General features: G+C 34.2%; 1 protein-coding gene and 1 long non-coding RNA gene across 8 annotated transcripts in view; one reads left to right on the forward strand and one right to left on the reverse strand.

The window, feature by feature from the left end:
- Positions 1-23,682, forward strand: part of LOC136030007 (zinc finger protein 664-like) — a 96,728-nt gene that overhangs the window by 40,230 nt on the left and 32,816 nt on the right. For 2 of the 6 annotated variants that reach the window (XR_010618153.1, XR_010618154.1), the window contains exons 5-6: positions 4,032-4,145; positions 9,303-9,686. Coding sequence is in view for 4 of the 6 variants with exons in the window: in XM_065708623.1 (XP_065564695.1) it covers positions 10,254-10,289; positions 18,821-18,931 (147 nt within the window). In the remaining 2 variants the exon portion in view is untranslated. Of the gene's footprint in view, positions 1-4,031; positions 4,146-7,545; positions 7,598-7,636; positions 7,671-9,302; positions 10,290-18,820; positions 18,932-23,682 lie in introns of those variants that run through there. The other 4 variants (XM_065708623.1, XM_065708624.1, XM_065708625.1 and 1 more) reach the window with 4 other exon arrangements.
- LOC136030009 (uncharacterized) overlaps positions 1-23,682 on the reverse strand; it is a 29,944-nt gene that overhangs the window by 1,613 nt on the left and 4,649 nt on the right. Inside the window, exons 1-2 of one of the 2 annotated variants that reach the window (XR_010618156.1) lie at positions 7,595-7,808; positions 5,973-6,093 (exon numbers count right to left, since the gene is read on the reverse strand). This is a non-coding gene — a long non-coding RNA (uncharacterized LOC136030009). Of the gene's footprint in view, positions 1-5,972; positions 6,094-7,594; positions 7,809-23,682 lie in introns of those variants that run through there. The other variant, XR_010618155.1, reaches the window with a different exon arrangement.

A 23,682-nucleotide genomic window follows, 5' to 3' on the forward strand; every position in this document is an offset into this window, starting at 1 on the left:
GTCGAAATGTGGTTAAAATATGGGTTCGTATTACAAATTGCATATGGTACTTTGTTCTGACAGAGATCAGAGGTGGACAGCTGATCATTTTTTTCATTTAGTGTGTTTTTATTATTCCTTCTTCTTTCTTTGCTTTTTTCTTGCATTTCTGGCTATGTAGCCTCGAGGAATTCAGAGCAGGCCATAGATGAATTTGTCTATTGTTTAAATTTATTGTTGAATTGTGGTGTGTTGAATAAACTCATCCTATACTATATGCCTAGCTATGTGCATGCATGTCTCATTACACAGATACACTTAATAAGTTCCAGTCATCACCAGAGACTACACCTTAGGTTTTTTTTTATTCTGCGTAGCTTTCTTTTTAATTTACGCATAATGTAAATAGTAAAAAACAACAAATATTCATGATATTTAACCATAATCAAGGACGCTAGAGAACACGGGTACATCCCCGATTTTTGTTTGGGAGGGGACTACATTTGTGTTGTTGTTATAAAACACATAAAAATTTTGCATTTGTGTTATGATTTTTACAGGTCTGACAAAATATTGGGGGGAGGGAATTAAACCCCTCCCTGCCTTTAGATACGGCATTGCAGAGAAATAAAAAATAAATATTGATACCGAAAGATTGGGGCCATCTGAAACAGATACTAAAAAGAAAAAAGCGTTCCCTCTTGCGTTGAAGTAGCGGTTGGCAAATGTAAAATATAATAAGGATAGATAAAGTGGGCTATTCATTTACCTACCACGTGATTTAGGGGAAGGAAAGGGAAACAATGCGTTTTTAGGATTGATATTCGTAAGTATTTATGAGGTAGCATTAAGGCAATTTGCAGAATTTAAGAAGATGGAAAAATATTTCTTTTCAAATAAGAGAAGAGTAAATTAAAACTAATCGGAGTCGAAGTCATATGGCAGCGTAGCTTACGACTGTAAAACCTGGCAGGATAATACCTACGGAGGGATGACACCAGCGTCAAATTCAACCTAGTAAAAAACAAACGCGTAGTAACCGAAAAACGTCTTAAAAACACTACCGATTGAGAATGAGCCATTATTTAAAACTGACACAGGAATGGTAAGTGTTATTTCTATTAATCTGAACGGCAATAGTTCATTTCGAAATAAAAAGCTACGCCATAGAAATCATCACAGCCAAAACCCTATATAGGAGAATTACAGTCCCCCATCTTAAGCAACAAGGAACATTACTTTTTCACATGGAAACCAGTAATGTGCCTCTTTTTTCCGTGCAATTGGGTCACTGAAGTGTCATAGAGATGTTTAAGGGTTTATTGAAAGAAAATCGCTATACTTACTGCCTATTGCAAGTAACAAAAGATGAGGATGAAATAACCGCAATTTTCGATATGGTATGGCTTATTTGTCAGAAAAAGCAAGTTTTCATTTAATAAAAATAACATACACAATGATAAAACACACGAATCTTTTCACAAGACACACGTATCTACTGAAAAGCTGCGTATCAATAATATGACGTCACTACCTAATTGCCTTAAAGATCGTTAATTAATTTTAAAATGGCGTTACATGTGGTGGACTGTAACCATAGATGACGTCATACTGAAACTTAAAAATGTTATTTGGAATGACCCGTGATATAAAAACAATGTGACGTCATTTTTCATGACGTCCTCCACTCATATAAAAGGATGCATAAAATCAAATCACCTGTATAGTGAATCTGGCTTTTAGTGAAAACACTTGTGAGATCATTTAAGTTAAAGAACAGCTTGGATATTAGTGAAAAGATCTTTGATATGAATATTTTACAGCAACATATATATTCATTGGATTCCTATAGTGTTCACCATAATTACAGAGTAATGGAACAAAGAAAAGCTAAGAGAAAAGTTTTATTTCATATACCTAAGAGTATAAGAGCTGCTAATCAGGCTTTACCTGAGTGCAACGTTCCAGCAACAGACTTGGAGAAATTTCACAAAAAATACTATTTAACTGACCGAAAACTTGGTAAGGGATCCTACGGAGAGGTTTTCATGGGATTTCAAAGAGAGAACTTGAAACCTGTAGCTATAAAAACAATCAGCTTAGACCAAGTTGAGATGCTCCAACTAGATAACGGTAAAACTTTGCCCAAAGAAGTTTTCTTTTTGAATAAAGTAAAAGATATCGACGGATGTATAAGGCTAACTGACTACTATATAGTGAAACAAGAATGCTGGATTGTAACGGAGTACCACCAGAATTCTGTCACACTGGGAGAATATATTTTCAATAATCAAACATTGAAGGAAAACAAGGTTCTCCATCTTTTTCGGCAAATAGCATCAACAGTGTCAAAATTGGAAACAGCTGGTATTGCTCATAGAGATTTGAAATGTGACAATCTGCTTGTTGATGAAAATGAGAATGTCATACTTATCGATTTTGGTTTAGCTGAATCATTAGAAAAGGCGAATGAAGATTTGGATTGGGCTCCTGTGAATCCTCCTCCTGAAAAAGACCTTAAAAATTTCCTTATTGGTCCGGTGACTACCTGGTCTTTGGGGATAATTTTGGCGTCACTCCTTATTGGAGTATTCTACGAACGTGAAAATCCTAAAGAACTCATCGTCAAGAAAATGAACGATAAAAACATATCTTTTTTGGCTCAGAATTTGGTATTCCAGTGTTTGAATTCGAATAGAGACTATCGACCAAGTCCAAAGAACATTCTCAAGCATCCATGGTTCGTCAAAAGGGTATGAATATGTTTAAGGCGACAGCAAGACATTTGGTTTCAAGTTATTTTTTTCTGGAAATTGTACTCTTGAGCTTAGGCCGATATTAAATTTTATGTGGTTTTTACTTAAATTTTTTTCTCAATCTTCATGTTTATTTCAATAAATATTTCTTATTTTTTTAAATCTTTGAATTTTTACGATAGTAAGCTTTTCTTCACCTTGACTAAACCGGAAATTTTAAGTTAAGAATTTGCTTTAAAAAATAAGAAGAAGAAGAAAAGAACTAGATGCATAGGAACTCAACACCAGGCTATATATTGAATACAAACGAGCCTCAAGTTCGTAATCTTACTAAGCTAAAATAGATCAGGACAATATTTAGTCTATTTTTGACAATTTTAAATGCAAGGCTTACGGCAGAAAACATTTTTTTTCAAAACCTCTTTTTCCTTGCTTAATTTATCGTAAATGGAAAAGTAGTGTGGTTAAAGAAATCATTTGTGTGAAATCTTAGATTCCACTACTAAAAGACTTTAAGCTGCAACGGCAGTTTGAAGAAAAAAAAATGAAAAAATAACGGTAAGAAAAAAAAATCAACAACCAGAGTAGTTATTCCAATATTGTTCTTCAGAGTCACAGAGTGACTAGGACAGTTTCAACTACAAACTAAAAGCAAATAGAAGTAACACATAATAGCATTCATGGCGAGTTGATGCCTCCTTGGAACATTTAAATTTTATTGTTCAAAATTGTACATGTATTCACCCTAAGAAAGCGTAAACGCCATTAATATGGTATGTATTTTTGGGTCGTCCTTTTCGGCTTTTTATACTAATGAAAAGTTACCAATGCAACTGAATCCTTGTACATATGACCCCAGTAAAACTGAATCCCTATATAACTGAGCCCCCTGCAACAGTAACCATTTTACACTGCTTGCTGGAGTTAAGAAAGTAAAACCATAGTTGCAAAATTTTTGCTTTCTTACCCAGTTCAACGCCTTTACGGTGTATCCATGCAGTGCTAGTGTAGAACAAATAAGAAGCACTAAAACTAGCGGAAGCTGAAACATTCAAATAAGTGGTTATAAAATTCGAAACAAGAGTTTTAACTAGTGAGACTTTAAAGGTAAACTGTTAAATACGTCCCATATTTACACTCCAGAACAGAACAGAATCAGAGTTTCAGCTTATGTGGTGGCAGAAAATAAGTCAGCATTACTTTGGTTAATATTGAGTACTAGATATAGATACCACTCTCTTGTTAACAGCTTCAATGTGAAAATGCTCTTTTAAAACATATTTGTATTTTCTGTAGCTGATGAAGAAACGTTCACAGACTGGTTGAGGAAGGCTTATTCACGCCTACGGTCCAAGCAAATTACTTAAAATAAACCTCGAAGAGGAAATTCAAAACTCCAAAACGGGTCGGGTGAGTTTAAATTTCACAACCTTTGATAGTCTTACATTTGTCACATCTCAGTTATTGAATAAGTTTTACCCCCAATTCCCTACACTTTCTCTAGTAAATTAACGCTTCTTGATGCTCAAATAGTTGGAATAAGTACTTGACAAATATTTTTTGTATATATTGAGGAATACTTCATTTTTCTTTTATTATTCTCTTTCTTCTCTAATTTTTACTTTCTGTTTAGTTTTGGCTTATTTTCTCTCTTTAGGTAATATTATACTCATTATTATTCTTTCTACCTTAGTAAGATAATTTTGCTAGCTTGGTCAGATTTTTTGGCAAGCGTTTGAAGTTTTTCCAATCCAATATTACTGTATATTATATTACTTACATATTACAGTAAATGTATTATATTATATATTACAGTATTATATAATATTATTATATTACAGTATTGTATTACAGTAAATGTATATTACTGTAATATTACTGTGATTTTATATTAAGCCATTGAAATACTTTTAAATGTACTTGAATGTTACGCCATTTACATAATGATTTTTCTTTCAAAATTAAGGCTCCAAAGTATAAACACTCGGAGGATGCACGACTTACACGTGACCCACCAAAACATTACCTTGCTCCACCTGTGAGGCTTTTTATCGCATATAAAAATATACGGTTCTAAACTCAAGGATGATTTTGTTGCTTCCCAAATGATGTGTAATACTGATCATCTTTTTCAGGTTTTAATTGAGTTCAAGAAGCAAATTCAAAAGTATAGTATTATTAAAAAATAAAAAGGGAGAGACCATATTTAAACAAAATCAAAATTTTGTTTCTATATCGAACAAAATCTCATACTCAATTTGGTCGAGCATAAGAAAAAATCATTTTGTATTTATAAAATCTTTTTATGTCAACAAAAATGCCAAATATTCAAGAAGCGTATAGGGAAAGACAATAAAAAGTAAAAAATATTTTAAAAAAGGAAACAGGAGACTTTAGCATTCAATTTAGAACATTTTTTACAACAATTTTTTAGAACATTCAATTTAACTTTATACTTTATTGAAAACTGCTTACTTTTCAAGCCGTGTCTTTTTAATTGCAATGTCCAATTGAGTTGCAAATCACTATTCATCTGATTCAAAAATAGAAAAAAAATCTTAACGCTTTTGAGACCCTATGGTACGATTTGAGTTATATATTAACACGTGTTTTCCCCTTTCTGGCCAGGGAAATCTCTAAGAAGCCAACCCTTTATTATAGAGTTGAATTATGAAATAGTCGCAGAACTTAAGATAAAATAACTTCAGAGCTGAAGACCGCCAAGAAAAGATTCTCTTTTCTTTTCGTAAAACTATTTTTAAAAAATGTGCATAGATCTTTAATTCTTTTTTTTTTATTGAAAGAGATTTCCTTCTCACGACATTTTTTAAGAAATGAGCCTAGAAAATGACTAAAAAACACAGGATACTGATACACCGATATGCTTGATACCATATATGTGAAGCCAATGCACCAGATACCATGTGCAGCCCTTCCCCAGGGATTATGGGAGGTCTTTAAATCTTTTTAGCTACTTAAAAAAGACATTATTAAATTCAATTTCCGTCCAAAGAGACACATCAGTGCAGCCCATACAAAAAAGTGATTTTCCTTTGGTGTTCGAGGTGGAGGACTTTAATTGTCCTGCTTAATGTTTTCGACCATGCTGATTCCAATGGTCATTTTTCAATTCGATCTGACAACATTTTCAAGGGATTTCAGGCTTTTTCTCAAAATTACCATAAATTCCTTTTCGCAATAAACGTCACTTTCAAGATTATCTGAAACAATAGTTACCATTCCTGATTCAGTGTCAGATGGAAGTTTTTCTTTCAAATGGCAGTTTCTTTAAAAGCGTGTTTTTCCGCTTCTTGTTACTATAGGCTGTGGTTTGCTCTTTACTACGCTGCAGCTGCTTCTGCAATAATAATATAATCTGTCAGATGGACACCCAAGACAAATTGAACACATAAAAATCCTCTTCCATCTTCCGGAGCACCCAAGCTTCTAAACCCCGCTTAAACACTGTCGTCCCTGTAGCGTCCAATATTCTTACCTTGGTTGCAGATCTATCTTCCTATTCTTCCAAACTTTTTCAACCGTTACACACACTCTGGGGCTTGGCTATTCTACTTTAACATATTTACCTTTACCGTCTTTACTTATTATACTAACTATGTATGTGCGGTTGTTTACTTGATCGATCTTCTTGTTATCCAGCATTTCCTCTTTATCTTTACTTATTCCCAGTTTTAGCGACTTAGTCTTCTTAATAATAATATCCAAACTAATTTTGAGCCCTGAATTCTTGAAAGATCCAAAAATGTATTATCGTCCTATTCTTCCTAATTTTTCCTATAGCCTCTTGAAGTTTTCTTATTCCGACCTTGTGTCTCCGGCTTGACCCTTTTTTTTATATTGTTTGTGTTGTACAGAAGTTTAAATAAAAATCTTGAATCTTCAATCCTCCAAATTTTATCCAATTATGAACAAAAGCAACATGGGCTTTGACCGTTTTATTTTCATATCTTACCACCAACCACCGTCTTCATTAAGAATATTACCTGAAGATGTTTTCTTGATTGATCTTCTCGTCATCTAGGATAACCTTTTCACTTTCACTTATTCCTAGCCTTGATGACAAAGTCTTCTTAGCATTAATTTTAAACCCATTCTCCCATCCTGAACGCACAAAACCTATAAATTTATTTGTTTTGCTATTGTTTCATCTAGGACGCTCAATTGTAAGCATAACCAAGGCATAGGAGAGTTTTACAACCATTTCATTGTTGTAAAATGAAATGGGCACATCAAAACTATTTCCATTAAAATGGCGATAGAATGTAACCCTGATTATTCCCTTATTAAAAAAAAGCATTACTAGCCTAACTTCTTAATTTAACTCTTCTTAATATTATCATCGTACACTAATCAAATTAATGTATTTATCTGGTACACTTTAGAAGGATACGACGTTCGTCAAGTTCTTTGATTGGAAGACCTAAAAACTTGTTCAAAATCCTCAAAACTGAGGACTAATGGGTCTGATGACTCAAAAAATTCTCAATTAAGAGTGAAAATCTCTCCAAATTTTCATTTCAAGGACATAAAAAAAATTCTACAGCAATAATTTTACGTCCATAGAACCATTTAAAGTATTTACTGAATGACATGATAATAGTCAGAAGAGCGTAAGGGGTGGCACTTATGCTTTATCCATATGTGTAATAGTTTTTGGACTTGACTTTAACTCTTTTTAGTGAGCTTAAGGACAATAAATTTTAAATTTGTGGACGGAATCTTAAATATTTCGAGCGAAAATCACCCTTTTAAGCTTGTTTTTACTTGGCCTAAATGCCAGAGGTTTGCAGAGTCATCTAGAAAGTAAAAAAGCCCAAACAAATACGAAATAATAATACCTGGTTTGTATATTTATTTCAGCCTCCTTTAGCCTAGACAGGTCTCTTCTATCTTACAAACACATAGCCTAGGCAGGTATGTGGTAGCCTTAAAAGTAAAATTTTAGCTTGAATCCAAATATAGGATTGCATTAATTTTGATTAAATTCTAGTTTAGCTACTTTTGCTATGCTAGCCTATCTCAAAAAGGGATTAGGTTAGGGAAATAAACTTTCAGCAATAAATCCAGGGCCAAAAGCATACACTGGGAAGGCAATGCAAAAATTCTATGTTAGCTTTCGTCTGATTTCTTAAGTTCTAGAAATTTCCCTACTTTGTAGGTCTATAGGCCTAGGTCTACCTATTGAAATTATAACAAACCAAAAAGATGCCTCAATTTTCAGCAAAATTATAGTTTAACCACTTCTTCTATCTTAGAAAAGGGTTAGGTTACAAAAATGAAACTTCAAGGGATAGGTTTACAAACTAAAGCATGTACTGGGAAGGTAGCCTATTTTATTGTAGCATACCTACCTCTCCTGCTTCTCTGTGTAGAGGGCACTGACTTTGACAGCCACTAAAAAAATTTGTTATTATAGTGAAACCTAGCAAAATAGATCTTCTGGTTGTGTCAAGTTTAAGACTAGGCTACTTTACAGGTCTTATACTTGACAAGAAATTTTGATGTAAGTACAGTTTACCTTAATTTTCAGTTATTAGTTGCTTTGTCTCTGGTTTTAGTTCTGAAAATGCAGTTTCTGGTATTTGAATAGAATTTTAAGCCTCATCAAAGGTTTTTTTTCAAAATTTGGGAAATGTAGGCTATTTGTGGGTCTTTGAAACCTCATAAATTGGGATTGATCAAAGTTTTGAAGCTGAAAACAGTTTTTTTTTTAATTTGACCAAAAGATCTATTTTGCAAGGTTTCACTTTTATAACTAAGATCTTCAAAGATCATCAAAAGTCACTACCCTCTAGAGAAAGAAGGAACAGAAGTGGGTACTTCAAAACACCTTTCTGGGATATAATTAAGCCTGTAGATACATTCCTAAAGAACAACTAACAAGTGAGAAAAAATTACCATTTAAAGCTGAAACTCCTCCAAAAACTGAGCCTGAAACTCCTCTAAGATGATGTCAGTTCTTGTTGAGTATCATTTTTGAGAGGTGTCAATAATTTTTTTATTTTTTCCAATAATTTTTAACATTTTTCTTTCCCAGTAACAATAACATTTGGTAAATTTATAACAAACAGTGTAACTCAATTTTGTATAAAGTGAATGCCTTTTTTTATGCTCTTTACAGAATAATTACTTCTGCCAGAAATTCAGATTTAAGCATTTTTTTAGTTCTTAAAAATGACAAATTTTCAAAAAATTATGACAGTTCATATAACAGACTTACCAATAAAGTAAGCATACCTCTTGATGCCTTTTTTCATGTTCTTTACAAATATAATAATCACTTCAATCACAAATTCAAATTTAAGTACTTTTTGAGCTCTTCAAAATGACAAATTTTCAATTAGAGTATGACTTATTGCTCATTTTTTGCAAAATAATACTACATTTTCTCAGTGTCACCTTTTCCATAAAAAAAAAAATTATGCTACATTTTCTGAGTGCTAAATTCTTTTTCTTCAAATTGATTTAAGTTTGTTGAAATAATAGAAAATATGTTGCACTTATGCAATTTGTTTAAAAGCTCCAATCTTATTTAAAAACTTGTAGTTCCATTAGGAAAGATGTCCACAAATTAAAAGGCATTGAAAATAGAGCAAAGTTCTGGCTTCATATCTGGATTGCCTGCAGTCACCCAAATGTAGACCATGTTTTCGAAATTAACAAGAAGACCAAAGAAGAATTCAAGTGGTTTCTGCATAGTGTACAGTATAGTGGCTCTGAATTTCCCAGAACTGCTTCTCAATGGAGACAAGTGATCAATTCCTCTAAGCTGGAATCCTCTGCTTCTAGTGATGTTATTCCTGTGGCTTCTTGGATTAAGCCCTATTCTAGTATTTTCACTGTCATTAACTATGCTGTACATTCTTGCTTCTTGCATCCCCTTAGTGATTTAGTTCTCTTGAAGCAGAAGCAGATGCATATAATCCCAGTCTCCTGTGAATAAGTGCTTAAAAGTATTAAACAACTTAAATTGAGATCTGTTGATCATGATCGTATTGCTGTCTCCCACCTTCAAGTGGAGTTGTGAGATTTAGTGTTCTACTTGCAGCTGCTTTTCCAAATGTGCTTGGCATCCTCTCTGGTGCCTGACTCCTTTCTAAGTTGTGCAGTAGCCTTGGTGCTAAAGAATGGAAAGGATCCTCTAAGTTGTGGTTCTTATAGACCCATAACTGTGGCCTGTAATGTTAGCAAAGTTTTTGAGTATGCTTTGTTACCTTTTGTAAGAGAAATTATGGATAACAGTCAAAATTAGTTTGTATTCAGGCAGCATATTGGTTGCCAGTATGCCCACTGTGTTTTAACTTCTGTCTTTGTAAAGGCTCAACCCAGTGGTTCTGAGGTCAATTTTTGTCAAAGCCTGTCTAAAGCTTTTGACAGTGTTTCTCATGCTCAAGTTATGTTTTCCCTTTTCAGTTCTGAAGTCAACATTTCTGTCATTTGGGTTCTTCAGTTGGTATAGTAATTCCCATGTTCAGTTAAAGCTTCATTCATATTTTTATGGGAATATTCCAATCCGTTTGGGAGTGTATCAAGGTGGTATTCTTTCACCGTTTCTTTTCAGTATTTGTATCCTCAGTGTGCTATCCAAAGTTATGCCTTCTTTGTTGTGATTTGGTAAATGTCTCTTATATTGCATATGCAAATGATATACTTCTTTTAAGCCATTGTAGGTCTAGCCTCTCAAATTCCATGTCATCTGTTTCAAAACATTTCCAAAGTGTTGGTCTGTCATTGAATATTGATAATTGTGAGTACATAGTCTTTAATGCCAAGTCTATTCCCATTTGTCTTCTGTGTTCCAACTTCTCTATCTGTTGTGTGTCTGGATTGAGGTGTTTAGGCATTCATATTTGTTCAAATCTATTGATTTTTAGGACCAATATCTGGCTGAATTGCATATATTATATTTCTTCTGTTTTAAGTTTATGTTTTATTTACCTCAGTCTTATAGGAACAAGAAAATAATTTAGTATTTTGGAGCCTCTGACATTATTACTTCTCTGTGGAAGTTAGGCTGAAAATTGGAAAAGGATTATGCCTTTTCTCTGGACCCCTTCCACCCTTTAGTTTGTTTATTTATTTGTTAGTTTTCACCTGTTTTCGTTTTATAGGTGTGTTATCTTTTAGAAGTTCTGTTGTTAGTAGAGTTATGGTTGTGTTGTATATGTTTTATGTCTTATATAGTTGTGCTATTTTTCTTTCATTATCTTTTATTTACTACAATTGTCTTGTATTTTGGTTTGTTAAAGATAAATTATTATTATTAATATTAATTTAGTGTGTATATTTTGCTCAAAACAGCCCATAGTAAATGCACTTTTAAAAATATCTGTTGAAAAAAACTAGTTAGTGAGGAAAATTTGTCATTTGTAGCTGATTCAGGAATGGTAATTATTATTTTCAATAGTCTTAATAGTAAAGTTTCATTTCAAAACAAATTTAAAAAAAATTTAAAGAAAGACTTTGATACCCTTCTAGAATTATGTCAGTTTTGCCTTAGTGTCACTTTTGAGGGATTTTAGACTATTTTAAAAATGAGTTTGGGTTTAATTTTTGGCCCTTTGTTGGATCAAAATGTAATTTTCCTATAAGCAATTGTTGGATTATAAAAGAGCTTAAAAAATTGCATCAAGCAATGTATTCACTTTCATTCTAGCTAAATCATTTTGAAAACTGCAAGTTTGACCAAACTTTGCAGTATGTATTGGTATTGATTAAGTTCAAGGATAAAATTTCTGTGAAAAGTTCTAGTTGAGGAGCTTATTGATGTCACAGAGAGTAACTGAGTTAGGTGAATAAAAGTTTCTGGAATGAATCCCTGGCCTAAAATATACTATCAGAAGGTGTTATCAAAAATTATTCTATTCTTTCAGTATTTGATGATAAAGTTCTAGTTAAGGGGCTTCCTAGTATCTTAAGATAGTCAAGAGTCCTTTGGTTAGAATTCAACAAAATTCTAGACAGAAGGCTTTTTGCTTTCTTAGAAATTAGTTTAATTACGTGAAGAAAGTTTCAAGGAATGTTTTAAAAGCCTAAAGAACTGCACTGAAAGAAGTTCAATTGAAGCATCAGTAAATATTCAGAACAATATTAGACAAAGAAAAGATGTTTGAAATGGTTTAAAACTGGGACATAACAATATTCCATGTTTCTATCCATAACAGTGGAAGGAAACATGCATCTAAGTAATAGAAATGTGTTACATATTAATCAACTTACTTACTTAGATCCTTCTACGCCTGGGGGCGCATAGGGCAGTGATGGTTGACCTCTAACTTGACCAATCTTGTACCAAATACCAAAGTTAATTTAAAGTTGTTCGGAGACTTGTTGCCTCTCTCCAGGGATCTACCAAGTTTGCTCTGTTGTCTTCCACTCCTTTGAATGTTGGGTGGAGTCCAACCTAGATTGTGTGGGAGGCATCCTTCACTTCAAGTTTATTTTATTAATATAATACATATAATAAATAAAATACACTGGGTCACCATGGAGAGACAGAGCTTGTGATCATGATGACCCCAACAATATTTACAACATAAATAATATTAGTTGAAGATCCAATACCCAAGTCCATGGCCCACCACACAAAGCAGAATGACAAAATAATTATCACAATAACAAAACAATCAAACAAACCTGCACGGAGAATGACATCATAAGCAATCAGAGAAAATGAATTTGAAAAAAAGGTTTGAAAAAAAAATTCCATAGAGAAAAAAAGATTAATGGTGAAAAGTTTCTAGGAAAAAATTTAAAAGTTGATGTCTTATTATATTTAATGATTTAGTATCATCATATACAGTATGAAATTTTCTCCATGCGCTTGTTACCATGTTCTTTGGTGAAAATCTCAATCACTCCATTATAAATTGAGAAGAAATACGTTGGTCTTTATACTGAATCTCATAATGATGAAGTTTGTCCTTTCTCCCAAGCATATCAATGGACTGAAAATAAACTGGGAGCATTTGATGGTCATACTTAATTTTAAAAAGCACTGAAGAAACAAGAAAGATTACATAGACAAGAAATAGGAAGGATATGCATTAACAAATAAAGTGTTTCTGTTGTCATCTTACCAGGGTATGATGAAGGTGATGGTAGATACTTATGTAAAATTCTTAGAGCCTGGTTTTGCAAAATTTGTAACAGTTTAAGATGGGTTTTGAATGTTGCCAGATAAAAAATAGGACAATATGATTAATGAGAATGAACTAAAGAAAAATATAACAATCTTAATGCTTAATAAGGGAAAAAATGTTGCAACCTTGTGCTGCTTTAATTCGTAGATAACCAAGTTGACCTTTAAACGAAAGATTATAATCAATCTCCACACCAAGGTACCAGATCGAACTTACTCTTTGGATGCTTACATTTAGGCCTTCAACACTCACCTTATCAAATTCAATAGGCTCTTTTAAATGCAGCTGTAAACCAAGAATTTTGTTTTAGGCATGTTTAGTGACAATCGATTAGCCTGTAACCACTGAACCAATGCTGTTAAAACTCCCTTAATCTTTTGCTTCAAATCATCTGTGGACTCGCCAGCAAACAGATGTTCCAGCAGGAACATGAAAATTGTGTCTCAAATTTAAAGAAAAATTAAAAAATGGCTTAAACTCTTACTTAAATCATTAGAATCGTGTTTTCTAACATCAAAATTAAAGGAAAGCCTACTCAAAGCAAAATTAAGGAACAACATAATGTTTTCTAAAGTTGAGACAGGTAGCCTATATACATGTCTTTTATGCGATTTTTCAAGCCTTAGACATAGGGAGGATGTAGACATAGAAGAAGCTTGAAACTTTTTTTTTGGGGTATCTACCAATATACTACTATACTAGAATTCAATAGCCTATTTGTATATATTACTGTTTGGTATTGTCTTTTACATAAAATATAAGTTTTTCCCTAAGCCAAGTATTGGGCAACATAAGAGTTTGTATTCAGTGTTTTTAAGTGTAATTCATTAATTGTTCACAGATTAATAATGGTATCATCCCCTTTTTAAACAGTCTCTAGTAAAAGTGAAAAAAAATTGGCCTTTTGCTAACTTGTTTTGACACATAAGTGAAACTTTCAAGTCGTTTTTAAGTTCCTTATACTTACTGGTATCCCTTTCAGATTCCTTACTTCTCACAAATTGGAAAAATTTATGTGCTTGATAAGTGGAGCACTCAGGAACAGACATTCAACTTAGGAACCAAAGAGGAGTTTCCAAGCTTTTCTCTTACCTCTGATTTTCCTCTCCTTGTAACACTTGACAGATTTTGTGAAAGTTGGTCCTAACTTAGAAAAAGAAAAGATCTAATTTGGCTTAGAGTCCTGAGAACTGCCTTGCCAAAGCTTAAATTCCATGCAAAGCAGACTTTGTTGTAGGGTTCGATTGGTGTGCTGGATTTAGGATCCTTTGTCCAAGAGGGCGAGGGTTCGAATCCTAGTGTACCCAAAGATTTGATGTGGGACGAGGGTCAGTGGTGTGATTCTGTAAGCTCAGCCATAGTTGACCCAGCTCCAAATGGGTACCTGGAGAAATCTGTGGAAGATGAACAGGAAGGGTGCTCAAAAGTGCAGGATGATTGGCCCTCATCCCCCCCATTGCATTTCCTGGCTGAAGGGCCTTGAGACAGAGATCAGCATCGCCAGTTCGGACCTTAAGGGTCTAGTCCCGCATCCTTTACCCTTTTTTTACCTTTTGACTCCTGGGTCTCAGGAATTTTAGCCCACTCATCTGTCTTTTGAACACCGTAGTCATAACTAAAGTTATTTAAATTCACAGATTGGCAGAGTGCTGAGTTAAGCAGAATTCGTAACCTAATCAAACCTAACAGTGTCAAAAAGCAGCAAGATTCCTATAAAAGGTCTTTAGGATCCTATCTTGCTGATAAGTCTAATTTAAGGTAAATATACACACTGTTTGCTGGAATATAAATCCATCACATGTTTCAGCTCACAAAAAGATTTTCTCAACAGACTATCCTAGTTTGGAGCAATCAATGCAACCCTGTCCTCAATTAAAAGACAGTCAACAACTTTAAGAGAACAAAAGAGGTCTTTGATGAGAATGCCCCAATGTCAGACGGAGGCTTGAGTGAGAGTGATCCTTGATCAAACTTAACACATGGAAAGGTTCTTTGAGGTGAAAATATGGCTGCCTTTAAGATAATCACTACACAGTAATCTTTACTTCTGCATAGCCCTACCTCAAACAAGACTAGAAAAGTTGGTTTTTGGAAGTGTTTCTTGTTTTTGCATTTGGTTCTAGTCGCTCACCATCTAAAATTATTCAGCCATTGTAAAACCGTGCCTAAGCAGGAGGGGAATCACTCTTTTTACTATATTTTCTCTCTTGGAGAATTTACAGCCTAAAATTATGTTCCTGCATTTTAATCATTCCCTTCAAGGCATAATGCTTAACCCCCCTCCAAGATCATGCCTATGCTTAAGATAAGTCCTAACTCACTTAGGACTCAATTAAGCGTGAATTTGTAAGCTCTTTTTTAAACTTGTAATTCTGTGAGACCTATAAGCCACTTTTTTCAGATACTGGTGATTTTTACAACTGACACCACTATTAGTAGGAATAAAATATTGTGCGTTTTATATTTAAATTTCAAACGTCTTCAGGAGAATATTTACAAATAACATTACTGGGAGGCAAGAATTTCAGAAAACTTATGGGCTATAAGGAATAAAAAAATTTTCGCCCTAAAGCAATAGAGCCATCTTAAAATTAATGATGACTATGTTGAAGAATGAAATGATAGTATATCATGCATGGATGATACTAGTAAGGTATGCTGGAAGAGACAAAGCTTTTCTACCAGTCAATGTAAAAAGATGAAAGTATTTTAGGATTGGCTTATATGCCTCCTGAAGTAAGAAGAAAAAGAAGTGATAACTGTTGATTTGACCATGTCTTTCTGGATCTTAGTATACAAAAAATTATTCTTAACTCATATCTTCCTTGAACCATCCCAGTTCACTGGGTGGTGGGAGTCAATTACATGACTCCCACCCCTCTAAGAGTAGGAGCTCTGTGCACCTATTGAACCCTACTTTTTGGGATCTTATAAAATATTTGTTTGTATTTTCAGAAACCACACTGCCTTTCCGTAACATATAAATAACAGTTCAATAGGAAAAATCCTTCATTTGACAGTGAAGTACAAAATAAAATCTCTAGATATTTTCCTCACATACACAGTGGCTATCTTCAACAGATAACTGTGTGCTAATAAAACTTTATAGTCACTGTGTAAGTAACCAAAATATCCAGTGATTTTTTTTTTTTCACTGTTGAATAAAAGGATTTCACCTATTAAACTCTTATTTATGATGTTTTGTTTCTGCCTTTTTTTTTTTTTTTTTTTTTTTTTTTTTTTTTTTTTTTTTTTTTTTTTTTTTTTTTTTTTTTTTTTTAATCAGGCAAGCTAGTGATTAATTTCTGAAGTTTTAGTTGATAACGGGGCTATTTAAACCTCGAGGCATGGCTAAATAAATATTTTTCAACTTGCTTTACTTTTGGCTGCTGTTTGGGTTTTTTATGACTAAATGAAGTATTATCAAAAGGATATTTTGTTTCCATGTGAGTCTATCGCAATGTCGGCTATTTGAAAGCTGGTGAGCTCATCAGGTAATGAAGTCATTCAGCTGCTCCCCAGTTTAAGTGAGTGTTAAAAATGAGTTAATATTTTATTTCTAATGGATAATTGAGAAAATAAGGTAGTATATGTTCTGTCTTAAGGAAGCTGAAACATATATATGCTTGTAGTGTATGCTTTTACTACTGGAAGACATGTTCTTTGAAATTTTCGAGTAAAATGTAGCTATCTAAATAAAAGAGTATTGATCTACATGGAATTTTAAAAGTAAAGATGTCAGTCTTGTTAACACAGTTGGTTCAGTTTTTTTAGATGCTTGAGGGAAACCTGGTTTGTATGTTTTCACCTGAACCGCTAAAAATAGGGGAATTTTGGTCACTAGTACTTAAACCACAGCTGAGACAGTGCTAATTTAGATGTTCTGTAGTAAGGTTTTTTGATGGGTACTTCCATTCTCAATGCTATGTAGTAGGATTCTCGTACCTCTCTATACTGAAAATTAAAAACTTAACAATTGATTTCCATCTACATGATCATTGTTTCAGATAACCAAAAACATTCCCAAGGAGTAACATATTTAAAAAAATATAATGGCTGTAAGCTTTTTCAGGGGGTTTCTATAATATGCAATTTAAAAGTAGCCCACACAAGAAAGAAATGACTGAAACCGAATTTTTTCAGTTGAAACCGGTTAGGGCCTTTTTTTCTAAAGAAAATTTGAAATCTAACGAATTTTTTTCCTAGCAAGTACTCTGTGATTCTATGGTTTTTAATGTATGACAGTAGAATGACGTACATATCCTAGTCTTTGTTCTAATTATAAGACATTTAAAACCTTAATAAAATGAATGTATGAGAAAAAGAAGGTAACAGCTGATAAATTGTGAAAAAAAGGGCTATTAAGATTTAGTGATAAAATAATTTGATTTTTATGTTTATTTTTTTGGCTTCTTAGCTAGGTTTACTAGTTGTAACTGACGCACATAGACGTAACCCTTTGTGGAATGACGTCAGAGTCTGTATTTAGGCTGGCACAGGGTAGCAAAAAAGCACTTCTAACCAATTTTTTCAGGTTTGAATTTTTTTTTTTCAGTTTTCTCAATAGAAATACCGAAAACTCCATTTTTCAGTGAAGATACTAAAAAAGGGTATTTTTATATTTAAGGAGGGTAAAAATATTTTCAAGTGCGGGAAAATGTTCCCTATCCTACCCCCTGCCATAATTTGGATCAGCTACATATATCAGTACAAGGGAAGAGCCATTATTCTTGTTTCTATGTTGTTTTAGTAAGATTGCTATCTTATAACTTTAGTTTTTTTTTAATTTTCTATGAAGTAAATAAGTTTGAAATTAGATATTACTTTGCTCAATTTGTAGGTAGACCTAAACTTGACTTTGCCAAGAGTACAAGAAAATCTTTCCACCTCTTTTGTCATTCAACAAAGTAAGTGAAAAAAAAATAAAATAAAAGTAGTCTCATGCAAAGTAATAAGTAAATTATCTACCTTGTCAAACACAGCTTCCAGTCTATTAACTAATATTCTACTAAATAAAGTAAAGATTCTGTCCTGTATCCATAGTCGCAAAAGGCACCCATTAGAGATGTAGGAGTAAGGACGGAACTGCCATACTCTCCAGCCCCCCCCCCCTGCAATTTGTGCACTTGCCGAAATTGCCATTGATCAATGTAAAGCTGTGGAGCAAATTTTGAAGGAAGATAATTTAGCAACTCAGGATTCATTTTGTAATAAGTCTACTGCTGACCTTTGAAGTAAGTTTGCTGGACAAGCAGGATGATCAACAATCGATCCTAAAACAATGTGTTTTAAAGAATTATATGCCTTCTTCCTGGAACGCCTCTGATCCCTTCTGATAATTTGATATTCGTCTATAGACAGCCGTACATATATTTAGGGTCCATTATCATTGAATAATGCTTTTTCTCTATCCTGAATAACCGGTAGAAGTTTTTTTTTTACTTTTTTTTCTCATAAATAAGGGTTTCAAAATTCTGAGACCCCTTCAAATGTACAGTTAGCTTTACAAAGTTATTACGCTTTTCATATGTTTGTGGTGAGATATTTGAAACATAATCACACACAATTTCTACTATTGGTGGAATCCAGAACACGCTTGCTTGCACACATTTTAGGTATGAGGACTATTTTCCCAATATTAGTCCAGACAACCTTCTGATAGAAAAGGGACAAAACTTGGGTCTTAGTTTTTTTGTTTGGCCCAATTCTCCTGAAAACCAAAAGGCTGGTGAGAGGATATGCTTCGTAGAAAATTTTGGGATTAAAAAATAGGTTATTTGACCTTTTTCTTGAAAGGGGAATAATCTCATCTCTTGATCAGGTAAAACTACAGGCTTTGAAGAAAGAATCGAAATGATTATTTGCATGATCCTGTTATATGCCAGTTTATTATATCAAAGATTACCTCGGTCTTAATTTTAGGTCGCAAAAATGAAGATTTCACCTGACAAAAGGTACTTCATTCATCAAATTCCCAAGCTTACCGCCAATCACTCAGATTATATTGAAGTATCAGAATCTGGAAAATGTCAGGTATGGTGTTGATGATTAACAAGTTTGATTTATGTGTTGTACATGGCCTTACATTTAATTGATGGTAAATGGATATTTACACCATTAATAAAGTTAGTTATAAGGAATCGAAACTTGTACAAAAAAGAACGTGGGCCTTTGGGAGTCTATTATCTTTTTGACCCTTGAAGAAAATACCTTTTCTAACCTTGGAAACCCCAAAAATGGGATTTTATGTAGCCTTTACATCTGTTTTCATACAAAATAAAACACTTAAGTTTCATCGAAAGTTCAGCAGCAAGAATTTTTCTTTGGTTGCAGAGGGCACAAATTTAAAAACATAGCAGGGGATATATGAATAACTTTTCTTCTTAGGACTTCCCATGCTGGTCGGCGCATAAGGCGGCAATGATTCCTCTCCATGATAACCTCTCCAGTGTCTTCGGCCAAAGTTCATCGAGCGATGTTCTTCAGAGTGCTGTGTAGCCCTCTGTCATCCGTGCTGTCGAACTCCTTGAGGAGTCCAACACCAAACATCATGAGGCTGGCGATTGCTGCCTATTCTAACCATGTGTCCCCGATATCGATATCGCCACCGACTGTTTATGACTTTATTAATAACGGGTGGCTGTTTAGTCTTCTCTCTAACGAATGAGTTGGCAATTTTGTCTGTCCAGTTGATTCCAAGAATACTTCAGAGAAAATTATTTTCAAAACTTTGGATTCTTTTCTCTAGCTGATTTGTCAGCGCCCATCGAGAGAGGACATTACTATTGAAGAGCCTCAATTTCAGCTTCAAAGAGAAAATGGCACTTCTCTAAGTGTTCTTAACATATCAAAGGCGCTTTCTGTGCACGCGAAATAATAATAATAAATAAATTTATTTATGCCATCTATACAGACATGGATGTACACAGAGGAGTATAGGAAATAAATGAAAAGAAAGCTGAAAAATATAAATTTATACTTCCAACGTAAAGGACGACAATATGTAGCTTATATTACTCATAATAACTCATAAATATATAATAAATGGCTTATGATAGCTCATTAGTGCGTAACACTCATAAAACATAACGTATAAACACTCATAATACATAACGTATAAATAGCTGTTTTATTAAAGCTTTGTGTCGACAAAACATTTTTCTATTAAACAAGACAATGAAGCGGAAAATTTGTTTGGTTTTCTCTAGATCATGTAAGAAATCGATCGTACTGTTGATCGATTTTGTCAGTAATATCAAATATTTCTAATGTTCGTATAATATACCTGTTTTTGAACCATAGTGGAATTCCAAGAAAGTATTTACAGAACCGGAAAAAGTACACGCGGATACGCTTTTATCACTTTTACTTAAAAATTTCAAAAATAGAACAATGAAAAATACATGAGGCGCAAACATTGAATTATAAATTGTAGCAAGTGTTTGTTTATCAAAACAACCTTTCACCCTGATTAGCATGCCATAAGTTTTCCCGATACAGACGATAACACCAACTCCCGTGTAGCTTTAATTGACGGACCAAAGGCAATCCAATGTAATTAATGGAATCTTTATTAAAAATATTCAGTGATTCCACCCTAATTGAATGATGTGTGGCAATTTAATGCTCGGGGTTTCCATCAGTGCTCACTAGATTACCACGATATCTAGAAATCTCTACCTCTTCAATTTCCTTTGCTTTAACTATCAGCGGTTCAGCTGCTAGTTTATTCACTTATTGCGCATGATTTTGTCTTGTGCGTGCTTATTGCGCATGGTTTTCGTCTTGTGCGTGCTTATTGCCAAACCCATTCGTTCGCCTACTTTGAAAGCTCATTTATGTTGCACCGAAGCTCTTTTCTTAAGTGAGAAAGGCTCGTTATGTCATCTGCGAAGTCTACATCAAATAAAGTGCAACTTCAGTCAACTGGATGCCACGTATGAAGTTACACGCCTGCAGGATGAAATCAATGAGTATTATAAAAAGCACTGCGACAAAATGTACCCCTGTCGAACGCCTGAGTTGACTTTGAACCACTCAGACAAGTCCCCATCATCAGTTCCAACAACACTCATTTCTTCATCATATAACTGAAGTCGAAAGCCCTCAAGATATCGATGAAAGCCATTATGATTTCAGTCTGCTATTCATTTGATTCTTCAATAAGTATTCTGAAACTAAAGATCACGTCAGAACATGACCTACTTGGTTGGAAGTCATGCTGTTCAAGTCTGAGCACGGCGTCAAATTTTATCTGGATGCGATTCAATATTACTTTGTAGAGGACTTTGCTTCTTGCAAACTGTAGGGTGATACCTCGCCAATGGTTGCGATCAGCAGTTCCACCCGTCTTAAATAGTTTCACTATAATCCCTTTCTTCCAATCTCTGGGGATATCCTCTGTGTCCCATATCTGTATTAACACTTGGCTTAGCGGCTCAACTAGCACTCCAGCATCGTATTTCAGTAGTTCAGGATGTATACCATCGATGCCAGCTGCTTTTCCAATATTTAGTTTACATAGTACTGTCTCTATTTCACGTAAACTAATTGACTCTGTACTTATGTTTAATTGGAACATGGCCCGAATATCTGGGGAGTCTGAAGGAGGGGCAAAGTTCAATGTTTAGGGGAAATACTCTTTCCATGTATTATCGATTTCTTCTTCACTCGTTAGCAGTTGGCTCGTTTTACACTCAATAACAGTAGCATGCTTATTGAAACCTCCTGTGATTTCTTTTGTGATGAGATAAACTGCCCTGCTATTATCTTTACTAGCAAAAGCTTCGGCATCGCCAGGTTTTGCCTCGAGGAAGCAATGTCTATCTGCTGTAGCTTACCCTTTTACAGCGTTGTTGGCTTCTTTGTACTTATTCCTCAGATAGGCCTTATATTCAGAGGTGGCACTGAGGTCGCAGGAGTATAGTTGAATTTTCACCTCTTTCCTCACCAACATGAGTTTCCAAGAAAAAATTCACTTATCCGCTGTTCCCTTTTCTTTTTAGCAGAACCAAGAGTCTTTTCAGCTGCATTTTATGCATTTCCAGGATCTTGGTCTATATTTCACCAACATATGCTGTTTCCTCCTCACGAACAAAGCTAGGAAAGCTATTGGAGATGGATAGACATTAGATTTTGTCGAATATTTTTTTCCCTTAGCTTATGCACATATATTGTTCTATGTGTTCTTTTGTGCTTCACAATAATCCTTAGCTTTAGCTTGAAACAGGCCATCACTAGTTAGTGATTAGAGAACGAATCAGCACCATGAAAGGAACACACGTCCTCTAAACATCGTGTTTGTCGCCTCCTGGTCAAGAGGTGCTGAATTTGGCTTCTTGTCACTCCATCAGGGAAAGTTCAAATATACTTTTGGATTTCCCGGCGGAGAAACCACGATCCACTAATAATTAGGCCACGGTCAGCACAAATACCTATCAATCGCAAACCATTATCATTGATGACAACTGTTGTCCCATCACTTCAAGTTCATAGTAGAAACAATCTCTCTAGGAATTGTCGGCTTCATTTGTCGGAAAATATGCAACAATGATTGTCAGCTTTGACCATGAGCTTGCGAAACGGACTTTCACCATTCTTTCGTTTTTGGGGACGAACTCAAGCATCGGCGTCTTTGCATACCTACTAACCGCAAGGGCATTTTCAAAGTGGGGACATTCTAAAATGCAAGACGGAATGATTGTTTTTTTTTTTTGTCAAAAATCGTATCCGGGAGTGGTCGGAAATCGTTTTGGATGAGATCATATTGGGTCCGAGGCTTATCGAAGTCGCTTCATGAATCAATAATGTTTTACGGGGATAGAGGATTAACCTATCGCCCAAGCCTCCTCCTTTTCTGGCTTGGGAAAGGCCGCTCATGAAAGCCCCGAAAAGCAAGGATCCTCACAGGCGGAGTTTAAATAATACAGGATATTAGTGGAAATGTCTTGAAAACCTTGAGAATTTAGTGGAGGAATCACAGGCCTGAACTCCTTCTCTTTTTCATTTACCAGTATCAGCTAACAATTGTTGAGTGTAGAATGCTAGAAGAACATAGGCAGAAAAAAGAGAAAAATCTACCACCTATAGCCAAGCACAGGTGGGGGGATTTGGGAGATTCCTCAATTAAAGATTGGTGTAAATGGCTCTCCCTATGTAAATTGAAACTAATAATGCACTTGTTTGTTCTTTTAATCGCCCATGAACATTTTTTAGTAACACCCCTCTCCCAAAAAAGAAGCATATTTTTACCTATAATAATAATAAAAATACTTTATATTATCCACAAAAACGCTTTGTAAGTATTTAAAATGTGGAGTAAAAACAATTAAATATAAAAATAACATAAAGAAAACAAAAAATAATGACTAAAAAATTTTTTACATTAAATAAACATACACACAAAAAAAGAACTGTAGAGAAATAAGAAAAATTCAAAGTTAAATATACACAAGGAATGAAATTCACAAGAAAAAAATACAAGAAACGAAAGATCACTATAGAAAAATTTAACAAGATGATTGCGTGGAGAAAGCCCATCAAGGACTGAGAGCATCCTATGTAGCCTTTACAATTTTGATGTTATAACAAGTATATTATATTTACGTGTCCTGGGTACGAATCTGGTTACGTGTCTAAGGAGGAATGAAAAGGAGAAACGTACAGTATCTGAAATACGACTCCGGATTCTTTTTAAATCAATTTTTCAAAGGATGTGGTAAATTCTTGACATGTAATCGACTGATTGATCGCGATATGTAGAGTTTTGCCTGCGCTCGTCTATT

This window comes from Artemia franciscana, chromosome 8, assembly GCF_032884065.1.
Source record: "Artemia franciscana chromosome 8, ASM3288406v1, whole genome shotgun sequence".
NCBI lineage: Eukaryota > Metazoa > Arthropoda > Branchiopoda > Anostraca > Artemiidae > Artemia > Artemia franciscana.